Source organism: Sabethes cyaneus, chromosome 2, assembly GCF_943734655.1.
Source record: "Sabethes cyaneus chromosome 2, idSabCyanKW18_F2, whole genome shotgun sequence".
Classification (NCBI taxonomy): Eukaryota; Metazoa; Arthropoda; class Insecta; order Diptera; family Culicidae; genus Sabethes; species Sabethes cyaneus.
The window spans coordinates 184,662,117-184,687,023 of record NC_071354.1 but is presented as its reverse complement, the minus strand read 5'-3'; the positions used below and the strand labels follow the sequence as shown (position 1 = coordinate 184,687,023).

General features: G+C 40.2%; 1 protein-coding gene across 3 annotated transcripts in view; it reads left to right on the top strand.

Annotated features, from left to right (window-relative positions):
• The window catches only part of LOC128733598 (uncharacterized), a 40,601-nt gene extending 16,408 nt beyond the window's left edge, over positions 1–24,193 (top strand). For all 3 annotated transcript variants that reach the window (XM_053827307.1, XM_053827308.1, XM_053827309.1), the window contains 7 exons: positions 8,204–11,555; positions 11,608–11,733; positions 11,992–12,389; positions 12,443–12,634; positions 12,700–13,891; positions 20,583–21,768; positions 21,917–24,193. In XM_053827307.1, coding sequence (XP_053683282.1) covers positions 8,339–11,555; positions 11,608–11,733; positions 11,992–12,389; positions 12,443–12,634; positions 12,700–13,891; positions 20,583–21,703 — 6,246 coding nt within the window. In that variant the 5' untranslated portion in view covers positions 8,204–8,338 and the 3' untranslated portion in view covers positions 21,704–21,768; positions 21,917–24,193. The remainder of the gene's footprint in view (positions 1–8,203; positions 11,556–11,607; positions 11,734–11,991; positions 12,390–12,442; positions 12,635–12,699; positions 13,892–20,582; positions 21,769–21,916) is intronic.
• The last annotated feature ends 714 nt before the right edge of the window (positions 24,194–24,907 follow it).

Below are 24,907 nucleotides of genomic sequence, written 5' to 3'. Positions count from 1 at the left end.
TAAAAAAAACTAGAAAACGATTATCAGATTTTAACCAGCTGGTTTAAATTGATAGGTTTAAATACGATACAAAAAACAACTAGAACAATTCACCGTGTGGCCTAGATTTGTACTATTCATTCGTAAGCTAATATACATTCCGTGAAATGTGTCATGAATCCTAACATTGTCAGGGCCCATTTGGGCGATTCCTTAAGCAGTCGAAAACATTAAATGGACCTCTAATTAATATTGATACATCGTAGGTAGGATGAACCTACCGTTTCTAATAATGCAGCGTGAAATAAATATTTTCATATCGCGTCATCAGCGCGTGTTCAATAGATTTAGGCGAATGGTTAGCATTCTAGTAATTTATTCAACACACATGCACCCGTCGAATATACGCTGTTGTTGCCCGTAAATAGTTATTCGTGATGCAGATAGATAAAATATTGCAATCAGTACGAATAAGCGCCATACCGGCTCCAAGTTTGGTTTCACGTTCGCTCGGATGTCGCTGTTTGCATTCTAGCCTCGGTCATTTACTAATAAATTCAAGAAACGGTATTGTGACAGCGAAAAAAATCGAATTTTTTATGAACTCGAATTGACATGGATTTAATGTGCTAATGTTCTTCTCCAAGTAATGATTAATTGTCCGTGCGTCGAACATTAAATAATTGCGCCGGTTAATTTGATGGTTTCGCATTGATTATTATGCGCTGCAGGTAATTATTTTGCGTGGTGGCACTTCATGCATTACGATTTTTGTTGTGCTTTCCCTAAATTACTACCTAAAATCACGACTGATATATATTGCAAATACATACTTCATTTGTGCATTTTCTAGTTTTTGGTACTATTTGTTACAAACTAAACAGAACTTGTCTTGTCATGACAAAACCACAGGTTTTTGAAGATAATCACTATTTTCTTAAATTACCCCCTCGTACAGAGGTGCCGAGTTGCGCGAATATCATCTAATGCTAGGTTTTTTTTCATTCTCCGTATACCTATAGGTACGCATAATGCGATGTTGCGGATGAAGAATTGGAAATAGAAGCGCGTGACTGTCGCCGTGTTGCCCAAAATTTTTGGTTCGAATGTAATTGCGCTGACCTACAAATAAATATTTGATAATTGGCGCATTATTCAATTTCTCTTGCTATTTTCCGGTGCCGGGCATGGCAGGTCTTTTTTTTTGTGGAAACCGAAAAATCAAATGTAATTAGCGCCATTCGGTTTCGCGCTGCCGTAAGTCAAATCGTTAATGATCACCGATTAGGTCGTGTTAACGCGAACACAAACCCTGAAATTTATTAGCAGCAGATGTTGGACAATGTGAGTCATAAGGGCGGCCTATTTATACGAGTGGGTGATTGCTATATAGAGAACATGTGTTTTGTTATGGCCAGACTGATCAACACAGATCAGCGAGTACTACGGTGCATTTGAATAAAAATTATCTCCGGGCTTTTTGTTTTTCAGTATTGTCAATTGCAAGGAAAATTGTACCATCCAAAGTGCGATATCGTTCATAAAAGTGCTATTTTGCATTAAATCGTTTCGGTATGTTCGGCGCACTTATTGCTTGGAAGATAACGAAAAAGTGCGCCGAAGATACCGAAACGATTTAATGCAAAATAGCACTTTTATGAGCGATATCGCACTTTGGATGGTACAATTTTCCTTGCAATTGACAATATCTATCCGTTAACGTTTTTGTACCTAATCTGTGCAATTATCAAATGATCGAGATCGTTACACACAGCTACAGGCAGAGGACGGATAACGGTGACAAATAACAATGATTAATATCAAATAATTTTGTGCGTGTCAAATGTTTCTGAAATTTTCTGATGATGGCCGAAATAAGTAGGCAGAAACGTGAACTTTAAATATATTTCTTTAAACGATTTTCACCGAAAAGCACCAATCAAGCAAGTCATGCAGTGACATGAAACAATTATCAACAGTTTAGTGAAATATTTTAAAGTAATTTTAAATATTTTTCAAATAACTGAACGAGTCTGCCAAATCATAAATATCTCATCACATACGATAAAACTTCTTGGGTGAAATTTTATTGTAATACTAGAGGACCCGGCGCGTGTTGCTGCGCCATTCTAAAAAGGGGGTAGATGCATAATGCTGAAGATAATTGTAATCTTGCAACCAACAGCTTTCTTTTTGACAAACCAAGATATTTCCAAATCATACTGCAAATTTCTAAGACCACGTAGCAATTTTAGTTTTATTACTAACCCTTAAAATAGCAAGGTTGTCAAAATCGCAATAAATATCAGTTCGTTTGCTGAAATGAAGTTCGTTTGAAAACAGTTGAAAACTGGTCAAAAACCATAGACTTAGAGTAATTTCAACATTTTTTTTCTTTATATTTTCATTTCAATAATGTATTTTTTCTTCAATTTTGTTTTTCAAAAAATTATTACCTTTTCTCACATTTATTTAATTTGACTCATTATCTAGGCTTCACGGATTTATTATTAACAATTTTGTTCCAAATTTATTCCATCTTTTCGTATGGACGGAATCATCTAGTTTTTGGTGGTATTGTTACTGACTAATGTTTTATGGAAGAATCCAAAATTTCTCGAGCTCGATTACTTTTAGAATTATGCAAAAATTTCTGGTTTAATTTGTATGAGAGCCACCCCCACCCTTCCAGAGGGGGAAGGGGTCACAAACTACCGTAGAAAAAAACTTGCGTCCAAAAACCCCCATATGCCACATGCGGTTCCATTTGCTTGATTAACAGTCGAGTTATGCAGAAATTTATGTTTCTTTTGTATGGTATCCCCCCCTGGCAGAGGGGAGAAGGGTCTTAATCCGCCTTAGAAAAAAATCCTGTCTCTAGAAACCCCCACATGTTAAATTTGGTTCCATTTGCTTGATTAACAGTTGAATTATGAGGAAATTTTTGTTTCATTTGTATGGGAGCCCCCCCCCCCCTTCTAAAAGGGGAGGGGTCTCAAACCACCATAGAAAAAATCCTGTCTCTAGAAAGCCCCACATGTCAAATTTGGTGCCATTTGCTTGATTAACAGTTGGTTTATGCAGAAATTTTTGTTTCATTTGTATGGGAGCCCCCCTTCTAAAAGGGGAGGGGTCTCAAATCACTGCAGAAAAAAATTCTGTCTCTAGAAAGTCCAACATGTCAAATTTGGTGCCATTTTGTTGTTTAACAGTCGAGTTATGCAGAAATTTGTGTTTCATTTGTATGGGAGCTCCCCCTCTTAAAAGACAGAGGGGTCTCAATCTACCATAGACAAAGTTTCTGCCTCCAAAAACCTTCACATGTCAAATTTGGTGCCATTTGCTTGATTAGTTCCCGAGTTATGCAGAAATTTTTGTTTCATTTGTATGGGAGCCCCCCCTTCTAGAGGGGGGAGGGGTCTCAAACCCTGCTAACAACATTCCTCACATCAGACGTAATGCGTATGCCAAGTTTCATCAAAATCCGTCGAGCGGTTTGCGAGTCTATACCGGACACACGAACAGCATTTCATTTTTATATATATAGATTATGACACATCGTTTTTAAATAAACTCATAAAAATTTAATGTCGAGGAGTATCCATATATTATAGGTAGTTATACATGAGAAAAACTGACAGTCTTTCATCGCCTGTCCAAGTGCTAGTTTTCTGCGCCATTCATCAAATAAAGTACATGCATTTCAGCAGATATTCTGCAGATCACACAGCCAAAAGTTTATTATTGCTTTTTCCTTTCTACCAGCTTCCACCAACATCCATGATGGAATCTGCCTTTTCGCCAGGATGTCACCAATTTCCAGTTTGTCTATCCTATGCTGGTTATTGTACTTTTTCCAGATTAGATACCAGCTTGCTGTTGGAGAATCCATCGGTTTGTTCCATGTTTACATTTTCAGTTCATTTTTATTTAGGCAATATTCTGCTGATTTAAAGCTGATCTCGAGTTTGTTTTGACAGTATTAGATTCCTTCATTTTAGAAGCATCGATATAGACGTCTATTTGTCCACAATACATTGTTCAATAATTTCGTTGATAATTCGATACATGCTAACTAGTTAAATTCATATTATTTTTATCGATTGGCATTCAGATGATATTCTTTCTCGCTTTTTTTTTTGAAGCACAGATAAATATCTGTATTAGTTCTACATTTTCAAGAAATATTTTCTCAATGAAAGTCCATCTAAGACCTTGACTCGGACTATATATAATCCCATTCTAGGTGTTTATGTGATTTTTCTATTCCTTTGGTCAGATTTTGAGGCCAAGCGCCTTGTTTACCAGTTTTCATTGTTTAAAATTAACCTAAGTTGGAGCTGCATGACAGCTTGATTTTCAAGGCTTGGCTCTCATTGTTAGCTTCAACCTTTTCGCAGTGGTGCGATGTAAACACTCGCATTTAGGTATATATTTATAAACTTACTTGATTTTATAGACATATATACATGCTCATTTATTACAAATATTAAACAATCAACATTTAAAATTGGATCTAATTCACGGTCGTTCTATGAGAAGAATTTTATGAGTTTACATTTGACTTTCAATTAAGGTATCCCGGGGCAATTGGGACCTAAAGATTGCATAGTCCGGGTTTATTCGGCTGTGTGATATACACCAATGATTATTTTAAAATTCTTACAGTACAGAAACTCTTCAGTGGAATCACTTCGAAAATTGTATGTAGAGGTTTTTGGGGCCAGGAAAGATTTTAGTGATGGTTAGAGACCCCTCCCCCCACTAAGAGGGGGGGAGGGCTCCCATACAAATGAAACACAAATTACTGTATAACTCGAGAACTAATCAAGCAAATAGAACAAAATTTGGCATGTGGGTGTTTTTGGTGACAAGAATTTATTCTATGGTAAATTGGGACCCCTTCCCTCTTTAGAAAGGGAATTATGACTTTAAGAGAGATTATGACTCCCCATTAAGAGGGGGGGGGGGGGTTTCCATACAAATGATATACATATTTCCTCATAACTCGAGAACTAATCAAGCAAATGGAACCATATTTGGCATGTGAAAGTTTTCAAGGGCAAGAATATTTTCTATGGTGAGTTGGGAGCCCTACTCACTTCAAGAGGGGGGGCTCCTATACAAACGAAATACAAATTTCCTCATAACTAGAGAACTGATCAAGCAAATGGAACCAAATTTGTGAAGGTTTTTGGAGGCAAAAAGGTAAAAGACAAAAAGAGGCGATATTGATTGGCCACCCAGATCACCTGATTTAACCCCCCCCCCCCCCCGGACTTATTTTGGTGGGGTTATCTGAAAAGCAAGGTTTACGCCAACCAGCCACAAACTATTGACGAGCTCAAGGCAAATATTCGTACGGAAATCGACGTTATAACACCCGAGAAGCTGCAAAAGGTAATGGAAAACGCGGAAAAAAGGAGTCAATTTGTAATTTCTAATAAAGGGGGTCACTTAATTGATATTGTTTTCAAAAACTAAACCAAGAAAATTTTAAGGAACCAAACCAAATAAAAATGCATTACTAATAGAAATCGGTTGTTTTTTCTTAAAGTTATTCAATGTTTTCATATCGACATAAAAGCTGGAGCACCCTGTATATTCATAATATTCGTCCGATTACCCTCTTCTGAAAATGAACATCATTTTGATGTCAAACGATTGCACCATTGCCACCTGTCATCAAATTTTTGGAAGTGGCAGAGTGGCCGACTTGTCTAGATACTCTTGACCGGAGGGGATGCACTGTGCTATCCCTTGCTATGTGTTTGACAGAGGATAACATCACGCTTCCACAACTGTCAGCGTTTCTAAAAGAAAAGTGTCAAATTCCAATGCATGTTACTGCATTGAACCGTGAAAAAAAAGAAAAAAGTAGAACATCAAGTTTGACCATTCGACGTCGTTTTTGTTTATTTGTCTTAACCATATTTTCTTCCATAAATCTTCCATTTCTTCCATGTAATAAATCTTCTAGGCACTCTCGGAAACTGCAAACTTAGCGGTGGTAAATTCTTTTCCCATTATTTGTCTGGGGCCGCCTTGATGTATGTCTCTTTGGATGACGCTTGAATTGGTTAACTATACCATCGTTCGCTTCTTCGGATCTGCGTTGCCACGTTTCCTACCGCTACCATCCTTTCGCTTGGTAGTCTAATGCTCCTTGAACGTTTTAATCATTTGGGGTATGGTTTGTGATATGGATTCAAAGGGGACTCCATAGTCGTAAGGTTACCGAGTCTGCATTGACAACCGAGTGGTTGTGGGCTCTAATTTTCGTAGACTTAGGACGTTCGATGACATGTGGCTTTGGCTTTCCAGGCCCTTCGTTACCCTTCCTTCATGCTGAATTTTATATTACCCCGATGAAGCCTCTTGTCAGTGCAAAAGTCTCTCTGATAGTTAAGGGATGGCTGCAATATGAGACAGTACTGGCATTGTGGAGCGGGTTTAGTAAAGTAGTAGAACCAGTATGGTAGGTAGTAGTAGGGGAAAGCCACCATCACTTGAAGGACTTGCCAGTTTATGTAGGTAGAATTACAGTAGATCCAAATTTGATTATCAAATGAATTTCACACTAATGCTGTCACAGAAGGGCCAAAGGAATTGGGCGGCCCCACAAGCAGAGGCACTTGTGCGCATTCTGGGGTCATAAGAGTCGCCTACCAGCATTAGGATCCTTCCATGTAATAAACAATTTCGCTGTACCAACTTTGGCCCACATGGTGATTTGTTTGTGAGAATTTCTTCAGACCTTAAGGATTCAGGTTGATAATCCATTTCATCATCCAGCCTTCCACATATATGATATCAATAATAATATTATTAATAATATGATATTAAGATGAAATGTGGTATATATGGGCAAAAATAGAGCAATCTCACCAGCAGTCCTTCGAATAGAATAGAGTTGCGTCCTTTGAGGTTCCAAAAGTGTTTCTAATAATTAGTTTATTTTTTTCGTCTGGTATCTATGTGCAGCATTAAAACTCGTTTTGCCCAAAGTTTTTACTATATAGCAGGAGATGCTTCATAAGCTAAAAAGAAAAAAAAATTAAAATAACTTATATTAGGCTTACCTATTAGCAAGGCCGTATGGCTCCGCCGTCTGCCCAAAACCGCGGTTTTGAGATCAGGCAGCCGGGAACCATCCAGCATCGCACCTCCTAGCTTGGCTACTCAATAGAACATTACCAGGTATGGCCACGTGGAGGCACTAGGTAGGGGCTTGTGGTAGGGGCTAGAGCTATATTGGACGCTCCTCATTTGCCTTCCCCATTTCTTTTATACCCAGGAGTAGAACTAGTATTGTTGGATAGGTAAACGCCAAATAAGCACGCATACAATTATACAATGCTTATCGCTCACTCAATAGCGATTATAGCAAAAAAATGCAATGCAAGTTACAGTAAACACCCGGGCGATATTACAATAGATCAACAGCACTGGTCGCAGTGATGGCTCCAAACAAGAAAAAATGTAGGGTAAGACGGGGCAAAGAGTGTCACGTAAGCTCAAACTGTGCTAGAATTAAAAAAAATATCAGTATTTTAAATGTCAATCCATGGGGCAAAGCGTGTCACGTTCTTAAACAGGATGGTTTAAATTTGTAGGATTCAGCAAAATTATTTAAAATAATGAAAAACAATTGTAGTTGCATGTTCAAGTCAATCAGTGCAAATTTTGCAGTTTTTCCAACGTGTATATAATATTTTCGACGCATTGTTTTGAGCATTTTATCGCTTGGTCTATTTAGCAGCTCATGCGTTCTTTTCTCAATCGTTGTTATTTTATGCGCGCTTATGTCCTATAGGTAATCTATATTAAACGGTAGATGTTTAAAATGTATTCAAAGCAATATTTTTCTAACTTTACATTTAAACCCCTCGCCCAGACTACTGTGACACACTTTGCCCCGAGGCATGTTATTTGAATAAACATGAAAATTGGTTATTATTTATCCCTGGTAGAAAAAAGTACTGATAAGATGTTTTAAAGAAAAATATTTCAAACTTGGATTAATATCATAGGACAGCGTTTCTCAAATAGGGGTGCGAATTCTGTCTTTCCTGTCACACTTTTTGGAAATATATGAATATTAATAAAATATTACTAAAGGGTATTAAGGGTAAACGTTCAATTATAACCGTCACAACTATCACAGAAAACAAACCGAATTTCTCGAACTAATGTATTCTGTTACTATCTTCTCTTTCCTCAGATCGAACAACTAGATGTCTATAACGCCCATCGGACGGTTTTTGCTCTCTAGCGACAACTAGACAACGACGCAGAAGTAAAATGCACCGACACACTTTTTAAATATTTTCGCATACGTCGTGACCGAAGGAGCCCAATGGACAGTCAACCGTATCCAGGCTCATCACCTCCGTCGGTACGTGACCAGAACCATGAAGAAGAACGATCGCACGACGATCTCGGTGCTGCGTTGCGACGGGAGGACAGCGGGCTGTTCTCCCCCGAGGCGATGCGCAACGGCGGCTCCAACCGAATGTCGACGGATTCTACTTCGACGTACGAAATAGTCGACTGCCAGTCACCCGAATCTAACGACGAGCTGTGGAGCAATGTCGTTAAAATAACGCGAGCCACCAGTGCGACCGTGGCAGCAATGGTCAGTGGTTCGGCAGAGCTCGATGAGGATCGCGATCGAAATGAGGACGAATACGACATAGAGGAAGCTGCTGAAGGAGAAATGGTTCAGCAGCACCGAAAGTACGAACTGGCACGGTCTTCTACGAAGGAGGAAAAACAACGACATAATGAGGAGATTTTAATTATGAAATCGAATTCGATCTCGTCGGAAAATAATTCCTGGGAGGCACTTTCGCCATCGAAGCCGGCGGCTGAGAATGAACCCGATACGAGAACTAATTGTGAAGCGACTGAATTTCCTGCGTTGGTGCGAAGTAAGCCTGGAACATCGAAAGCGTGCTTTATTGATGCTTCGTCGTTGTACGACGATGATGAAGTCCCTTATCCTTCTTTCGTGGATACTAGTCTTCAGCGTCAGCAGGAGCGAGCGCCTGTTTCATTGTCGGCTATCCTTAGTGATGATGAGAAGTTGCAAAGTTCCAATGCTGCCGCGGCACCAGTGGAAGTGAAGGATCAATATTCGTTGCCGAATAGTGATTTTTTGTCTGGTAAACTGAATATAAAGGAACGCGAGAGTGCGGATTGTAGTGAAGAGGCTATTGCTCGGCAGGAATCAGAACGTAAGCAGGGTACTTTTCTGTTTCAAAATTCTATTCAGCAGTACTCTGGCCATCTGATCGATCCTAATCTACAATTTCCGGATGAAAGTTATAGTGATATTTCTCTGCCGAGCGTATACTCATCGAGTAGTGATCCAAATTATGAATACACTTCCAATGCTATGGATAGTAATCCATCGCGTTTTATTACCACCAGCGGTGGTATCAATACAAGTGGATACAATTCTGGTTCTGCGGATTATTCTTCCAGGATTGCTCATGCGTTGGACAGCGATAACCCTCAGTATCCTGATACACCATTTAATTCGATCGTGCACGTTAATTCGGCTGTTAGTATTCCGCCGGTGGCACACAGAATCTCGGAGGACAGTCGTGAAAGTTCCGTCGATAGAGAGTCACATTCAACGCCAATCAGAATTCCCAAGCGGGTGCAGAAACATGACGAATCGGCTCCGATTGTGTCCGGTGGAGCATCGATTGAGGATTTTACCCCCAAGCAGTGTGAAAGTCCTTCGGTTCGTAGAAGAACCGATACTTGTCCGATTGTCTCGGGAGGGATGAGTTTTGAGGATAGTTTTAAGCCGGAAATTCGTACACGAAGGCTTAGCAATTCGGCGAAATCGTGGGTTGTGGATTTGAAAAATTGTCCCGATGATGAAAAATCTGCAGCAATGTCCTCTATCGAGCACAACCGTAGTGGTATGGGTTTTTATGTGGATTTAGGGAGTATTAAAACTCCGGAAGAGGAGAAAGCCATTGTGATGCATGCGAGGCCACAGAATCGAGCTCATCAGGATCTTATGAAGAAATCTACCGGCTTCTATATTGATTTGTCTGATGGGGAGAACTCACGAAGTAACACACCAAAATTGCCGAAAGCAAGCACTCCTCCGGTAGTAGCCGCTAGCTCTGGCAGCAGTTCGCGTGCTGAATCGGTTGATAAGGATTCTGCAAAGAAAAATATATTTTCAATGTTTATCGATATCGGGAATGATGCATCCCCTAAATCGTCGTCAGTTCTCAAGAAGAGCGTTACCGGTTTTGCTAGAGCTAAAGATGAAGAACCTGCTGCAGTTACAACAACTGCTGCACAACCGATTAGACCGGTCAACCTAGCTGCTGACGACAAGAACAACTGTTACATGTTTATTGAATCTACACCTACGGTAATCGTACGTAGAAGTAACGCTTCTTCGGCCCCTAAATCGGAATCAAAACGACATTCTTGGAACCCAACGAGTACTGAAGGTACTTTCCATGAGCGACGTATTATGAGTCGAGAGTATCAGCGTTCGACAAGCGTAACCAGTGATAAAGGCATTATGAACATTTTGGAAAAGATTCCACTACTTTCCAAGACCAGTAGTATGTCGATTGACTCCTCCGTTTCTCCCTATGAAGATTTTACCTGCTCCAAGTCCGAACTAAGCACCTACTCCAATCAGTCCATTTCCTCTAACTCTGCACAGTCAAGCAATGAGTCCAAAATTTCCCCGAAAGGTGTCCAGAATGGCGCACCGGAAGGGGAAATGACAGCATCGACCAAAAAGAAACGACGCGATGTAAAAATAAATGAAACCTTCGATAAGAGCAGCCAAGGTTCGGTTACCGATGGCGTCCTTTCATCTAATGAAGATACTTCTCCGGTTTCCACAACAACGGACACCGATGACGTGACATTCCAAAACAATCCAGCTGACGAACCGGAGCTCACCCAATCAGTGGAAGAAACAGAGGAAAGTAGACTGTCAACTGCTGGCGCTTCAGTCAGCAAGCAGATGGAAACGATTGTCGAAGCCGTCGAAAGCTCACCGAAACACGTTAACAATAGCTCTCGAGCAACAAAGTCACAGCACACGATGGAAACATTGCATGCCACCATCGAAAAACAGAAACAGCTGCTTGAGACCGTGTCAGAAAATGTCGAGTCACAAAATACTTCCTTCGTAAAGTTGTCCGATATGGACAAGCCTGTTCCTCCTGTGAAGTTTGAACTTCACTCGAGCAACGGGAATACAAACAGAAGCGCTTCCTCGGGTGGTGGAACCACCGGTGGCTACATGTCAACATCTGCCGGTTCAAACCGCGTGGCACGACTCTTCGGAGATAACCACAGTAAATATAATACCATAGGCACATCGCACCAGACACAGCACCAGCTGCAGCAGCAGCAACAGCAGCAAACGTCAAGTCATGGATACTATGGAAATGGAACTGCTTCCATCGAACGACATTCCTGGAATATGTCCCGATCAACGGGAAACAATTTTATGAATCTAGTATCGTCGGTGGAGAATTCTCGCAGTCTCAGTCGATTGTTTCCGCATCTATCGAAAGGTGGGTAACGGTTTTGAAGTTGTGGCGGATTTTACAGACATTTTATTTGCAGCCTTCAGTAGCAGCTTGCCGTCGGATATGGGGATGAATTCCGTCAATCGTGGCACAGAGTTGCACGAATTTCTGACGTCGGATTTTTCGTGTACTTCTAGTATAACTTCTAGTCGATCCGGTATTGGTAAGAAACTTGCTTGAATTTTAAGATCTATTCAACTGTTAGAAACGACCGTATTCTGTCGGACGGAGTGCCCCTACTTGTATGTGCGCTCCGAACGACGCCGAACTCTCTAGTGACTTTCGCTTTTAAGTCGTCAGTAGAATGTTACACACGACATTTTAGTTAGCAATAAAGATACCTATTTGTTGAAATAAAAAAAAAATTTCCCAAACACTTCGTCAAATACAAAATTAAAATTCGCCTTTGTTCGAATTTCAGAATCCATTGATGAGTCCATATCTAGTCGCCAACCCCGTCGGTTGGGGGAAGATTTGCTGAAAATGTTCCTCCAGGAGATAGCCACTGACGTGACGATCGAAGCCGAGTCGAAAAAGATGCGTGCCCATAAGTGCATTCTGCGATCTCGCTGTCAGTACTTTGCCGCTATATTGGCCGGTGGTTGGATTCAGAACGCCGGTAATGTGATCAGCCTGCCCGGCTACTCGTACGCTGCGGTACACTTCGCTCTCTGTCACATCTATTCCGGTGCCTCGCACCCACCGGAGGGTATCAGTTTGATGGAACTGGCAGCGTTGTCCGATTTGCTTGGCTTGGAAGGACTGAAGGAAGTGACAGCATATGCTCTGAAGACTAACTACTGTCACAATTTCCACAAGGTATGATGCTCGTATTTGGAGTGTTTTATTTTATTCTTAATTTGTAATTTTAGCCTTGCTCCGGCTGCACTGATGGGGTGCTTCAAGTTCTTCCGGTAACTTTAAACCATGGATTGGATGAACTTTATCGCAAATGTCTTAAATGGGTCTGCAAACATTACGTGAAAATTTGGTCCAACAAGCAGTTCTCTCTCCTTCCTGCGGATGTTGTAAATCGCTGCAGACAGCAAATTGTGGCTCATTTGGTGAGTTTCACTAGTTTCGTTCGTTTTTTACCACTTATAATTAATTGCCGATATCACCCTTTTAGACTTCCGAAACGGTGCTCAACACTATTCTGGACAGTGAACAGTTGCTGACGATTTTGCACCCATACAAGTGGTCGGTTGAGGTGGAAAATGTGGTTCGAGACATTCTGGATGCTGCCTACGATTACATTCAGGACCACTTTGCTTCGCTGCTGGCCAGTGACTGCTTTCTTTCGCTCGGCCATAACTACAGCTGGGCCATATTGCATGTGGAACCAATATTGCTTCGTGCAGCTACTAGTTTGAGTCCGGACCAGGCATGCAAGAGCTATCCTCGTGCGACGCGACTTCATAAATTGCTACAGGCCAAGGTGCTCACAATGACCGCAACTCCGCTATCATCCGGCGATAATTTGAACATCGTAAATGTGTACGAAAAGAAAAGCAAACTGGACATCGAGTTTGGCAGAGAGGAAGAGGAAATGGACTGGTGCGACGAATTTGTCGGGATGGTGAATGCGATTCTCTCGGCCGTAGAGCAGTGTTTGATCAGACAGTGCGCCCGAGCAATGCGAGTCAATTCATGGCAGAGAATGGACGTCGAGTTGAGAAATAAAATACAGAAGCTTGCTTGTCTGATGGAACCGACAGAGGAGCGAAAGTCACGGTCGAGATACTCCTATTCCTCTCAAACATCTTCGTCGTCATCAATTCATTCCAGAACGAATGATTTACGGCAAGTTCGGTTGGCCATTCAAGCACACACAAAACGATCTTACGAAAATCAAAACAACCACAACATTAATAATCGCACCAATACTCAGCACACACAGACCATTGTACACCACAACGACTTTAACAGCGTGACGAAGTCTCACAAATCTCACGAAAACGTCGAACGAACCAACATTCGACCGGAGTTGTCCATTGAAAATGGTAAGCTGTCAAAAACCGCATCCAAAAGTAACGTTCCGGAAACGAAAGTGCTAACCAAAGCGAACGTGAAGGTGGGACTGCTTAGCAAGAACAACCTGTCCAGCCACAAGCGGTCCCAATCGGAAGACATGGGCTCGAAGGTGGCAAAGACTGAACCGTTGAATAATCTGAAAACTAAACTTAGCAACGTGAAACCACGCTATCTCGAGCCGAAAAAGCCGAAAAATGCCACCAACCTGCAAGTGCAAAATGCCTCCTCAAGCGGCAGCTCGACCAGAACTTCCAGTCCGGCTACGGGGCGCAAAAAGGGACCCATGGGTATGTACTAAGACTTAGCCCTCTCTATCCCATGGTAGCACTGGTGTTCCATGACTTCCGATACTAAAATTGACCGTTAAAATTTTTGAGGCGTTCAAATATGGATATTTTGATTTTATAACGTAGTAAAACATTGTTTTACAAGCTGTGTTATAGTAGCGTTTGACGAATTGAACAGCTTTTTTACATGATCAAATACTGTAAACCACCAAAACACCCCTGGGACAGAGAAGGTTAAAGCTTAATTCATATACAGATTTTCCTTTTATTACGATTTTATTTACCTGCGTTTGTGCAACGCAGGGTTAGGTGCCCTGCGTTGCACAAATGTAGATCATTCCATTCATTCGATAGGGGTTTTTACTAAATTTAAAAACGTCATTCTTTGAACTGTAGACAATTTTTCCAATATTGATTCTCTTCAGTAGCGATTGAATCGTCGCGTAGAGCACACATTACTGGATCGATTGCAGTCTGCCCCAAACTAGTTTTTTCTGTGAATTCAATTTTCCTTTGTTCGCTGGTTGTTAGTCTTTCAATGGTGAAATTAAGTTTTACGATAGCGTTATTTTTGTTCTCAAGTTATGACCGAAAAATTAACGATGGCACATGATTAGTTTCGGCTAAGTTTCGGAATGTTACCTCTCTTTTGATGCAAAAACAATTTTGTACCAATTTAAAGGCCCAAACAGAATGCTGCTCCAACGCATCCGTCAGCGTCAATTTAATAGTTAACCCATGGAAATACTGTCAGAATAACGCTGACGGACGCGTTGGTACAGCATTCTGTCTGGCCCTTAGGGCCGCCTAGGTGCTTAAACTGTGTCGGGCTTCTGTAAGATATAAAGAGGGACAAGAGCTGCTTTTGAAGGCATTCGTCGTTTTAGATTGGCCGTTTACGGTCTCTTATAAGATGAATGGCTGGCACATTTTGCCGTATGCGCAGATCACGTTTTTTTTGCGAATTTCGACAGCTTCTCTCGTACATTCTCGGGAATCGCAAATTTAAAGATGTCAGGACAATATATAGCTGTCGACTATTGACTTGTCCAGAGGTGGGGTACCACCATCTCCAACCTCCGTGTTCCGATTGTCAGCCCCCAAATTGCATACGCGTGTGGGATACGCAGAAAATAAACACGCTAATAATTTTCGCGTGGGAGTCTAAATAGGTGGAATCTCCGAAATATTTATTAGATTTTAATTCGTTGGTGATGGTGACAGTTCTATTTATTGTTTTGTTTTATATACAGGGTGCGTGACGAGTTTTTGCAATAAATTTCAAATTAATAGCAATTTCTCATGCTTGCAAAACAATATTCAGATATATCTGGCAGCACTGAATAGCTTACACTGTTGGGTGTCTGTTGTAAACAAAGAGTGTTGAGTAAACTGAAAGATGTCGAAACAAAAAAATAATCGGTTAGCCGTCGTCGCTTTATTGCGCGCCGGAGCAAGCACAAAAAAGATAGTTCGGTCGGTAAAAGTATCGGAAAGAACAGTGTACTATATAGAGAAGGTAATATATGCTAAGAATTTGGAAAAAGCTTCAGCAACTCAATATCTTACTTAAAAATATAGTAAAAAGTATTCAATAGTAAATAAATAAGATTTGAAGTGCTTAAGAATATCGTTTTCAAAATAAATTCAATAACCAAACTTAGTGATTTCGATTTAGTGTGTACATACATGCCTAGTTTCGAGTTTAAGAAAGAAAGAGATAAGCTATTTTACTGTGTGAAATAAAAAAAGGGGAAAGAGAAGGTAAAGGGTAAGGTTAAGGGTAAAGAGAAGAGAAAAACATTATGCTTTGTAGAAAACTAAAAATGAGAGGGAAGCTTCTGAAGCGCTTGAACTGAAATCAGATTTGAAACTGAAATGAAATTTGAAACTGACGTGAATAAGAGTAGTCCGATAAAGCACGCGGAGTGAAAAAATAAATGTGAAAATATGAAGAAATCCGACAATAAGCTACCTACCCAGAAGGCGTACAAGGGCCGTTCCATTACCGCTAAACGGAACAGGGTCAAAAAAGTGGAAAGAATAATTAAAAAGAATCCATCGAGGCCAATGAGGTCCATGGCTCGGAAAATCGAATGTTCGGATTTCTCAGTGCGCTGAATAATGGCCAAAAACCGTCGTAAGCGCTACGTAGAGATCAATTTATGAATGCTACGACCAAATCAAGGCGATTGGAGAAAGCTAAAAAGCTTCTGAGTCGGTTGAAGCATCCGCATCATAATAATTCTGTCATCTTTTTATCTGATGAAAAGACTTTAATCACAAAAAAATGGCTTGCTGAAAATGTTCAGAGCTTTTGGGAGAAGGGTATTTGGTCCCCTATCAGTCCCAATATCAATCCTTTGGATTATATTGTGTGGGGGGTCGTCGAGTGGGATACCAATAGGACGCCTAACACCACGCTTAGGTCACTCAAAGCTAAGATCAGCGAGGTGATGATGTCTGTGGGTCGAAACATAGTAAAACGTGCATGCGGCAGTTTCCAGAAGCGTTGACAGTCATTGAAAAGGAAGAGGATTTTTTAAATGAAATAATTTACAATTCCCATATGTTACGAAAGAAAATAAACCACAAAACATTCCTCGCATATATGACTAACTGGTATTAATTTTCTAAAACATGTCATTTACATGTTGCACTCACAAAGGCACTGCAGACGAGGAAGTATAAATATCTCGCTGTTCTTTTTACATGCTTCATCACGTAAAAGAGTAATCACTAACAAAGTGACATGACACTGATTGTTCTACTCTTCGCACGCTTTACCAATAATTTCAAATTTGGTTATGATTGAGCATGTCTCCGTACCTGCCATGATAATGCATGACCCATAACTTAATATTGGGGAATGCCAATCGTATAGGTGAGGCCAGCGTGCACGTAAAGCACGCGTGATGATATTTTCTGTAGAATCTTCTTCAAAAAGTTATGTCTTGCTGAGCACCAATTGGTCGCAGGATCTTACGCTCAAAAATAACCACAGCTCTTCGGTCGCTCTCCTTAAACGTCCACGGTTTATTACCTTTGAGTACTACCGGAAATATAAGTGTCTTATAGAGCGTGAGTTTCGTATGAAACGTAAACGATTTCATCGAGTACTTCAAAGATATCTTTACCAATCATAACCGCACAACCGCAAACACCCCCAGGGCTACTTCGCTCTGAAACCAGCAATCATGTACTTCATTTTGGCACAGTTTGTGATATGCCCTATTTTCACAGCTTCCTCCTTAAGATACCCATATTACGTCACACACGAGTGCAACTTGGTGATAGTTGGCTTTGAAGTATCAGGGGTCAAATCAGTTTTGAAGGAAAGTCATTTTCTACCATAATCTGCCATAACTTATTTCGCTTAACTGAACCGTACGCTGCCTTGAAATCTATAAACAAGTTCAATTCTCGAAATTTGTCGAGGATCTCGCAATTTGTAGCACCGTAAATACAAAACATACAGCAAAACTTTATTCAGCAATATTGTAGATTATAAGTACATAACTTTGTCAAATTCTGCTTAGCTGAAGTGGTACGCGTACAGTCAGTTGAATCAAAATTGAATCAAATTGATCGTACCATCCTTGCTGGTGGTCACCAATAAAGGTTTGCAGTAAAGACTTTAGTCTATGACACAAAATGCAGGAATGAATTTGGTATGCATAATGAAGGAGAGTTATGCTCCGCGAATTACTGTATTAGAATCGATGGCCTGTTTTGTAGATAGGGCATATGAGACCTTCCAACCAGTTCACAGGTTCCTCCTCAGTCCTTGTCTTCCGATGGTGAAGATTCTTCTCGGCAGCAGATCCACAACAGCTGCATCGCATCGTCGATGTGCTTCTAGTGTCTGTTCGGGTTCTCTCCAACTAGTTCACCGATTCGCTTATCAGATTTCCAAGAGGCAACTTCTTCCACTGATAACCACTGAATTAGCTTTATCTTGCTCGTAGATTTCGATCTGATTACATTGGACAGGCGAGCGCGAACTTTGCTTGCTTGAAGGCAGTGGTTCGAGCCGACGTTTGGTCCATAGAAGAACCGCACGTCTACGACATCCGAAAAGTGCTGACCACTAATCAGGACTTGGTCGCTCCTTGAGCAGACCTCTCCGTGTATTTTAAACCTACTCATGGGGATTGCTGTATTTAGGCAAAAAGAGCTTATATGAAGATGTGGGCACAATTTTTTTGAGGGATCAGAAAATGAGGGATATGCATATACATTTTCAGAAATTACATAAAGTAATAAGAAGGCAGAGAAGTCGCAATCAATATGAAAATTTAGTGAAAATTCAAATACGAATTAATCACGGGGAACTTTGAATCAAGAGACAACAATGATTATCTCGTTTCGGAAATGTATTAGCAAGTATCAGATTAAGAAATCAACCCGTCACATTTTGCATCCTGCTGCAAAGGATTAGTTGTAAAAATATGACTGTAGAGCAGTGGTGCCCAGGCATAAGCGTGGTGCGGGCCAAATCCGGTCGTCCCATGAGTCCGCGGGCCGAAATGACCTCTGGCCATTCTTTTGCATACCAAAATGTAAAATAGGCGGCAGCAAAAACCGATTTTTAGCGATCACCACAAAATTTAAACCGCAGAGCAATTAGATCTACAATATTTACGAAGCACTACGACTGAACTGAGTGACCCCTGTGTCATCAAAAAAATTATTCATTAGTCTGCCATCCCTCAAATTAGCCCGCGGACCGCACGAATTATCACGAAGGGCCGCGCTTTGGCCATTACTGTTGTAGAGCATTGGCGGAATTAGCGCTCATTTCTAGGGGGGGCTATAGCCCCCGGCATTTTTTTTGACCATTTTATTTGCTCGGTCAGCTATATTTTTTAGGCAGGGGGGACTAAATCTCTATGGGTGGCGCAACCCCTCTAGCCCTTCCTTAGTTTCGCCAATGCTGCAGAGTGTAAACTGGATCAGTAAAACAAGTTTTGATGGTTTCAAGCAACACCCCAGTAAACACTTTGGTTTGTATATTTTGATTGTAACTGAGAAATACAAATTCATTTTGCTTTTTAGAACAAGCAACTTAATACTCCCGAATATATGATTAAGATATAACTTAATATTGCAATCTGCTGCTTTATAATTCACAGTCATGAGTTGTATATAAGGACACGCATGACTGCTAAACAACTTATAGTTCACTTTGTTTTGACATCCTTTAATCAATATACAATTCCAATGCAAAATATTCATGCATACGATTTAATGTAAACTTTCTATTACGATGTTGTGTTATCTGGGACGATTACCGGTGTGCAATCAATCAGTTTAGTTTGATCTTTTTAAAAGTGGTAGGTACGTCGATCACAATCTTACTAATTAGGTGGCTTGCCGTCAAAGACAAAGCCTGTTGAACGAAGTTTCTCCATGTAACTCGGTTGAGGGCTACCGCCCTCCAATTCCTCGGACACCGAGTACTCTCTGCCAGATCTCGCTCCACCTGGTCTAACCATCTTGCTCGCTGCGCTCCTGGTCGTCTTGTTCCTACCGGATTTGAGGCGAACACCATCTTTGCTGGGTAGTTGTCCGGCATTCTTGCAACATGCCCCGCCCATCGTATCCGTCCAGCTTTAGCCACCTTCTGGATACTGGGTTCGCCATAGAGCTGTGCGAGTTCATGGTTTATCCTCCGCCTCCATACTCCGTTCTCCTGTACGCCGCCGAAGATCGTTCTTAGCACTCGTCGTTCGAAAACTCCGAGCACTCGCAGGTCCTCCTCGAGCATTGTCCATGTTTCATGCCCGTAGAGAACAACCGGTCTAATAAGCGTCTTATACAGGGTGCACTTTGTACGGGGACTTAGACTGCTCGACCGCAATTGCTTATGGAGCCCATAGTAAGCACGACTTCCGCTGATAATACGCTTCCGAATCTCACGGCTGGTATCATTGTCCGGTATCATCCGATCACAATCACGATCACGAATAGACGAATCTGTACGAATTGACCGTCATTAGGTATATAGATTTTTATGAACTCAAAACGCAGTGGCCGCATTTGGAAGACATCGAAAAGTTGTCAATTTTGATCTAATCTCTTCGAACGCTCGGGTAGTATAACCAAGATTATAATCAAATTTACTACGTAAGAATCGTTTCTCCAGCTTTCTCACATGAGTCAATAAAAATTTGACTATTTGATTTACATAACATTGGAATGTGAAAGCTCAAAAACGCGATCATTTGCTATAACGTAAAAAATGCGTAGTTTTCCATATTAGGTTGTGGACGATTCCATTAATTTCGGAAGTTTAATTCTTTGTGATAATAATCCTTTTATACCGTGAAAGCACCAGTCACGGCGCATGTTCAAATCGCCGCGCACTAGGTGATATTTTCATCGATATTTGCAAATTGAGATTAATACATTCAAATGAATGCATGTCGTTTTGTTGTGACAACAGGAATGTATGCACAGAATTAAGAGTTTTGATCTAAAATTTGATGAAATTGGTGAAAATATCACCTAGTGTGAGGCGACTTAAACATGCACAGCGACCGGTGCTTTCACGGTACCTGATCAACCTCAAATCCGTTTTTAGAACATGAACTTTGACGAACTGAAGCCATCCCGTCTTTTTTACTTTGTGAAAAGTCTGTTTTAGAAGTATATTAATAAACCTTTTATTTTCTGTCCGTTGTTACAGGAAATGTCACCAAGCACAGTCGGGACTCAAACATTTCGCTAGACAGCCTCTCTTCGCCAGCGAAGACCGGAAAAAATCTCAAATCACATCAACCCACTATCAACGACATGGACGTGTCAATCGATTCATTGGCCGAGTCGTTAAAATCTAGCTCGTTCAAGACAAACAGCAACACAATTTCACACGAATCTCTCATATACCACGAGTACTTTAAAACCAAAAATACGAATGTTGATAAGCCTTCACCGGTGTACTCTAAATCAAATCCAATCATATTTAATGATCGGCCAAACGGACCGAAATCAATCGACTCCTCAGCGGCCAATAAAAATTCTTTGGTGACTAAGAATAACCTCAAACCGAGTGGACCCAGTAGCGCAAAGCTTGGTCCAGTTATTAAATCGACCTCTAGCGGTATTAATCGTACCGCTTCAACGGCGAGCGTAAGCTCGAATTCATCATCCTCGTTTGTAAAGAAAAGCTTTCTATCGCAGCGCTCGAGAGAAATTCTTGCTCGTCGTTCTCTAGATACTAAAACAAACTCGACTAATTCTAGTAACAAATCGGCTGCTTCATCACCGAGTCTACTCTCACGGGATAAATCCACAGCGAGCGATGTAACCAAATCAGGCTCACCGGCACCACAGCATGTTATGAATGGTGCAGGTGGAAGAAAAATTTTTCACACAACTCTACACCTTCGCAAAACAGCCAAATTGCAACAGGAACCTCCAGCGGCGCACGTTAAACATTCGGGTGATGGACCGAAAGCCGTAAAACAGAGTTCTATTCCGATTGCTGGCAATCATCAAGGGCGAAAGTCTTCATCATCGGTGGTCAGTCGAGCAAACGGTACCGGCAACAGCAACAGCAGTCGCCTAGTAAAGCCGACGAACACCACGGTCGTGATCCCGACCCATGCCAGGCTATCGGATGTCAGCGGTAATCTGTTGCTCGACGAAAACACCTCTACACCGTCGTCCTCGTCATCTTCCGATAACGTTAACGCTGGCGGTGGCAATGCACCACCACCAGCCAGGATGGAATCGAAACTCGAACGATCGAACACATTCTGCATGGAGGCATCCGATAATCCGGTCGTGCTGCAGATAATTGAATAAGCGCAGCAGCCCAACATCAGTAGTCAACAAACAGTCTGATTATGCTATCAAGTTTTTTGCATAAGGTAAGTGGTTGCACCTCGAAACATCAGCTGATAATACTGTGTTGATGTGCGAACGCAGCAAACGGTACGCGGACAGTACATTGGTTTTCTAAATTCCTAAATGCTCTCAAATTAGGTTGTCAAAAATATCTCTCTTTTCTTCCCTCAGATTCAGCCTGATTCAATTTTCAAAGCGTACTGATAATGCTACTACTATCATCAACAATTGCGATTCGAAATTACGTTCGCATTAAGGTAAGTTTGTATGCTGCAAGTCGGTCGGTCTGTCGATCAGGCCAGACCAATTCGATTGGAACAATTTTTTACTCATTCGATAGTGATAAACCAGTGTGAGGTTAAACATACACTTATTTATTTATACTTTGGCACAAGTAATTCCAGATTAAGATTAATAATCAATACGAACGGTAAAAAAGCCAAGCACAGCTGATATATATTCTTCATCGTGTTACTTGTCTAGTCATTAATAATCTCAGATACAGTTTGTTTGCTTATTTTCGAAGTGATTGAACCAATTTTTTTCTCACTGTTGAGCATCGTATAAGATGAAAGACAATCCGAGAGTTTATCCGGATTGTGGGTTTGTTAGGACAAGTTAATCAGTATTTTTGAGATGCATTTAAAAGGGCAAGAAAATAGTAATCATTACCAACAAAACCAGCTCTAACCATCCGAACAGCAAAATTAGTACTTGACAGTAAAATTAGTAAAACACTGAACAATGAATAATACACCTTTCTTAATCAGAGCTAAAATTATAGGTATTTTTAGGCATGGATGGCTTAAATCAGAGAACACATGCAAAAACCTTGCTGCAATATGCTTCTCAAAAAAAAAAAAAAAAAAATAATCCACAAAGAAAAAAGGAAGTGAACGAAACTTCATGAACAATTTAAGTGTTTAGTTTGGATATATGTATACTTATATTATTATAGTCTATTGCTGCTTTTCTTACGCGTGTGTAACAGAGCAAAGAAAGAAAAAACGAATAACGATTTATTTCTTGATTCGTTGATGCTAGTAAATTTTAATAATGCGTTGGGATCAATAGCGAGCAGAATTATACAAAACTATTGCGATTTTTTTGAATCATCGAATTGTCAAAAAAAAAAACAATACACAATTTATATGATAAACCTTTACACGGCGCTGTTGCTGCTTACGATGGGAAACAACAAACAATTTACTTTGAATTGTACTTCGCGTAGAGTAACGCACCTTTTCGGACATAGAGAATGATAGTGTGTAATGTCTACGAGGGCAATGTTTGCAATTGTACCCCTGGAAAACTTTTGGTTTTAAATTGTTCAATGATTTCGATTATTTCTTCAGTGCAGTTGGTTAGTTTGCAATTTTGGTGCATGTAAAAGAAGACATGTTCATTCGATATTCTATCCTTAACTTTTCATCTCAAAAAATTAACTTTAAATAGTATTTTTAGTGATTAGGTTGATACGCTTGTTATTGTATAGTTTCATTTGTTTCGAAAATATATTTTCCGATAAGCATTCATACCGCTTTCATTTGAAATGTTACTTACTATTCGTCCTGTATATTTTAGAATTATGTAAAAAGCACATTCCCTCCAAATATACGCTTGAATTACTTCCCACTGAATATTTAGTGTTTTTAAAATACAGTATACAACAGTTGAAAATCTACTTACAATCAATCAAGCAAAAGTAAATTGAAATAGATGTCATAACACAAACACAGAAAATAGATTGGATTTTGTCTTTGGCCTCTGCTCACTACAACAAAAATAATATAGACACAATAGAGAACAAGCATTAACAAGCAAAACAACATTGCAGCAAAATATGTAACAAAAAATATTTAAACTCTAAATTATAATAAACAGGCAATTAGTTATTCTGTTCCGTCAATAGGACAACTAGTCATTTGTACAAAGTTAAGCAGAACAGAAATAGATCGCAGCAGTGAACAGATCCAGAGCGTTCGGTTATTAGCTATTACTCTATTAGAAAAGCAAATAGCAAAACGATAGTGTTGTGTAGGTAGTTGTGCACTAATTTTCGGAATTTGTTTTGATCAAAGAAAAATAACCCCTTCGATTGAATTCAGCCTCACGGTAGCAAACAATTGGTTCACCGGGATTTGTTCAACGTTCTTAAGTAACACTTAATTAGCGTATTAAGAAAATGCAATATGTGATTTTTAGACGTAAGAAAGATACTTTTGTCGCTGTCTATTTAGCTTGTGATATTTGTTTGAATTTGGTTCTCTATCACGGTTCGTGATCGTAATTTTTCGAATCGATTTATTTTTTTTATTTACAACTTTGTTAAAATATTTCTACATGTACTGCGGATTGTTTGAATTGTCAACTTAATTTCGTCCTTTTTCCGTCTTGAACACCGCCACCTATCGAAATGGTCTAATAAAATGGATTGCATAATGATGAGAATAAAAACTATGTTACTTATTGCTAGAGAAACATCATACAAACTTGCAGCAGTTTACTCGGGATACGTGATTGTTGAAAAAAATAGGAGCCAACAATTGGATTGATTTAAATAAAGGTTGCACGTTGAAATTCGGACACACGTAAAATGCTGTTTTTCAACCTTGCACTCAATTACGTTTGGAACGCGTTGCGAATCGTTCCTGCCAGCAGCTTGCAATGAAAATTCCGGACTATTGGCTCGTTGGTTGGAAGACTACTAAATAAAAAGAGATTAAAGTTCCCGACAAAGCTTCTGGTTTCGTTTCGAACTGAAGAAATTTATCAAAAGGAATGCCTTTAGCAGAGCAAGAGGTTGAAGCTTTTTCAGGAGAAGCATGAGATTGATTTCCTGTTCTGGGCCGACTTGGAAAGCTATCATTGAATTTCTGTCAAACAGTGAATAGTGAGTTTCTTCGAACAAAAAGGCGTTTTTCCCCAAAATTTTTTGGTGAGGATTCGGATAGTATACAAGTCATGGCTATTTTATAATTTTCTTGGTGTAACGAGATGTAAAGTTCAATATCTCAGAAATCTGTAAGGTTTTTCAAAGAATGGAATCTGATGATCTGAATCGTTTGATGATGATTGCGGTGAGAAAATTACGATAACATGAATTCTTGCTCGTTCACTGTACTGCACAAAAATGGGCACCGCGAGCAAACACCAAAACGT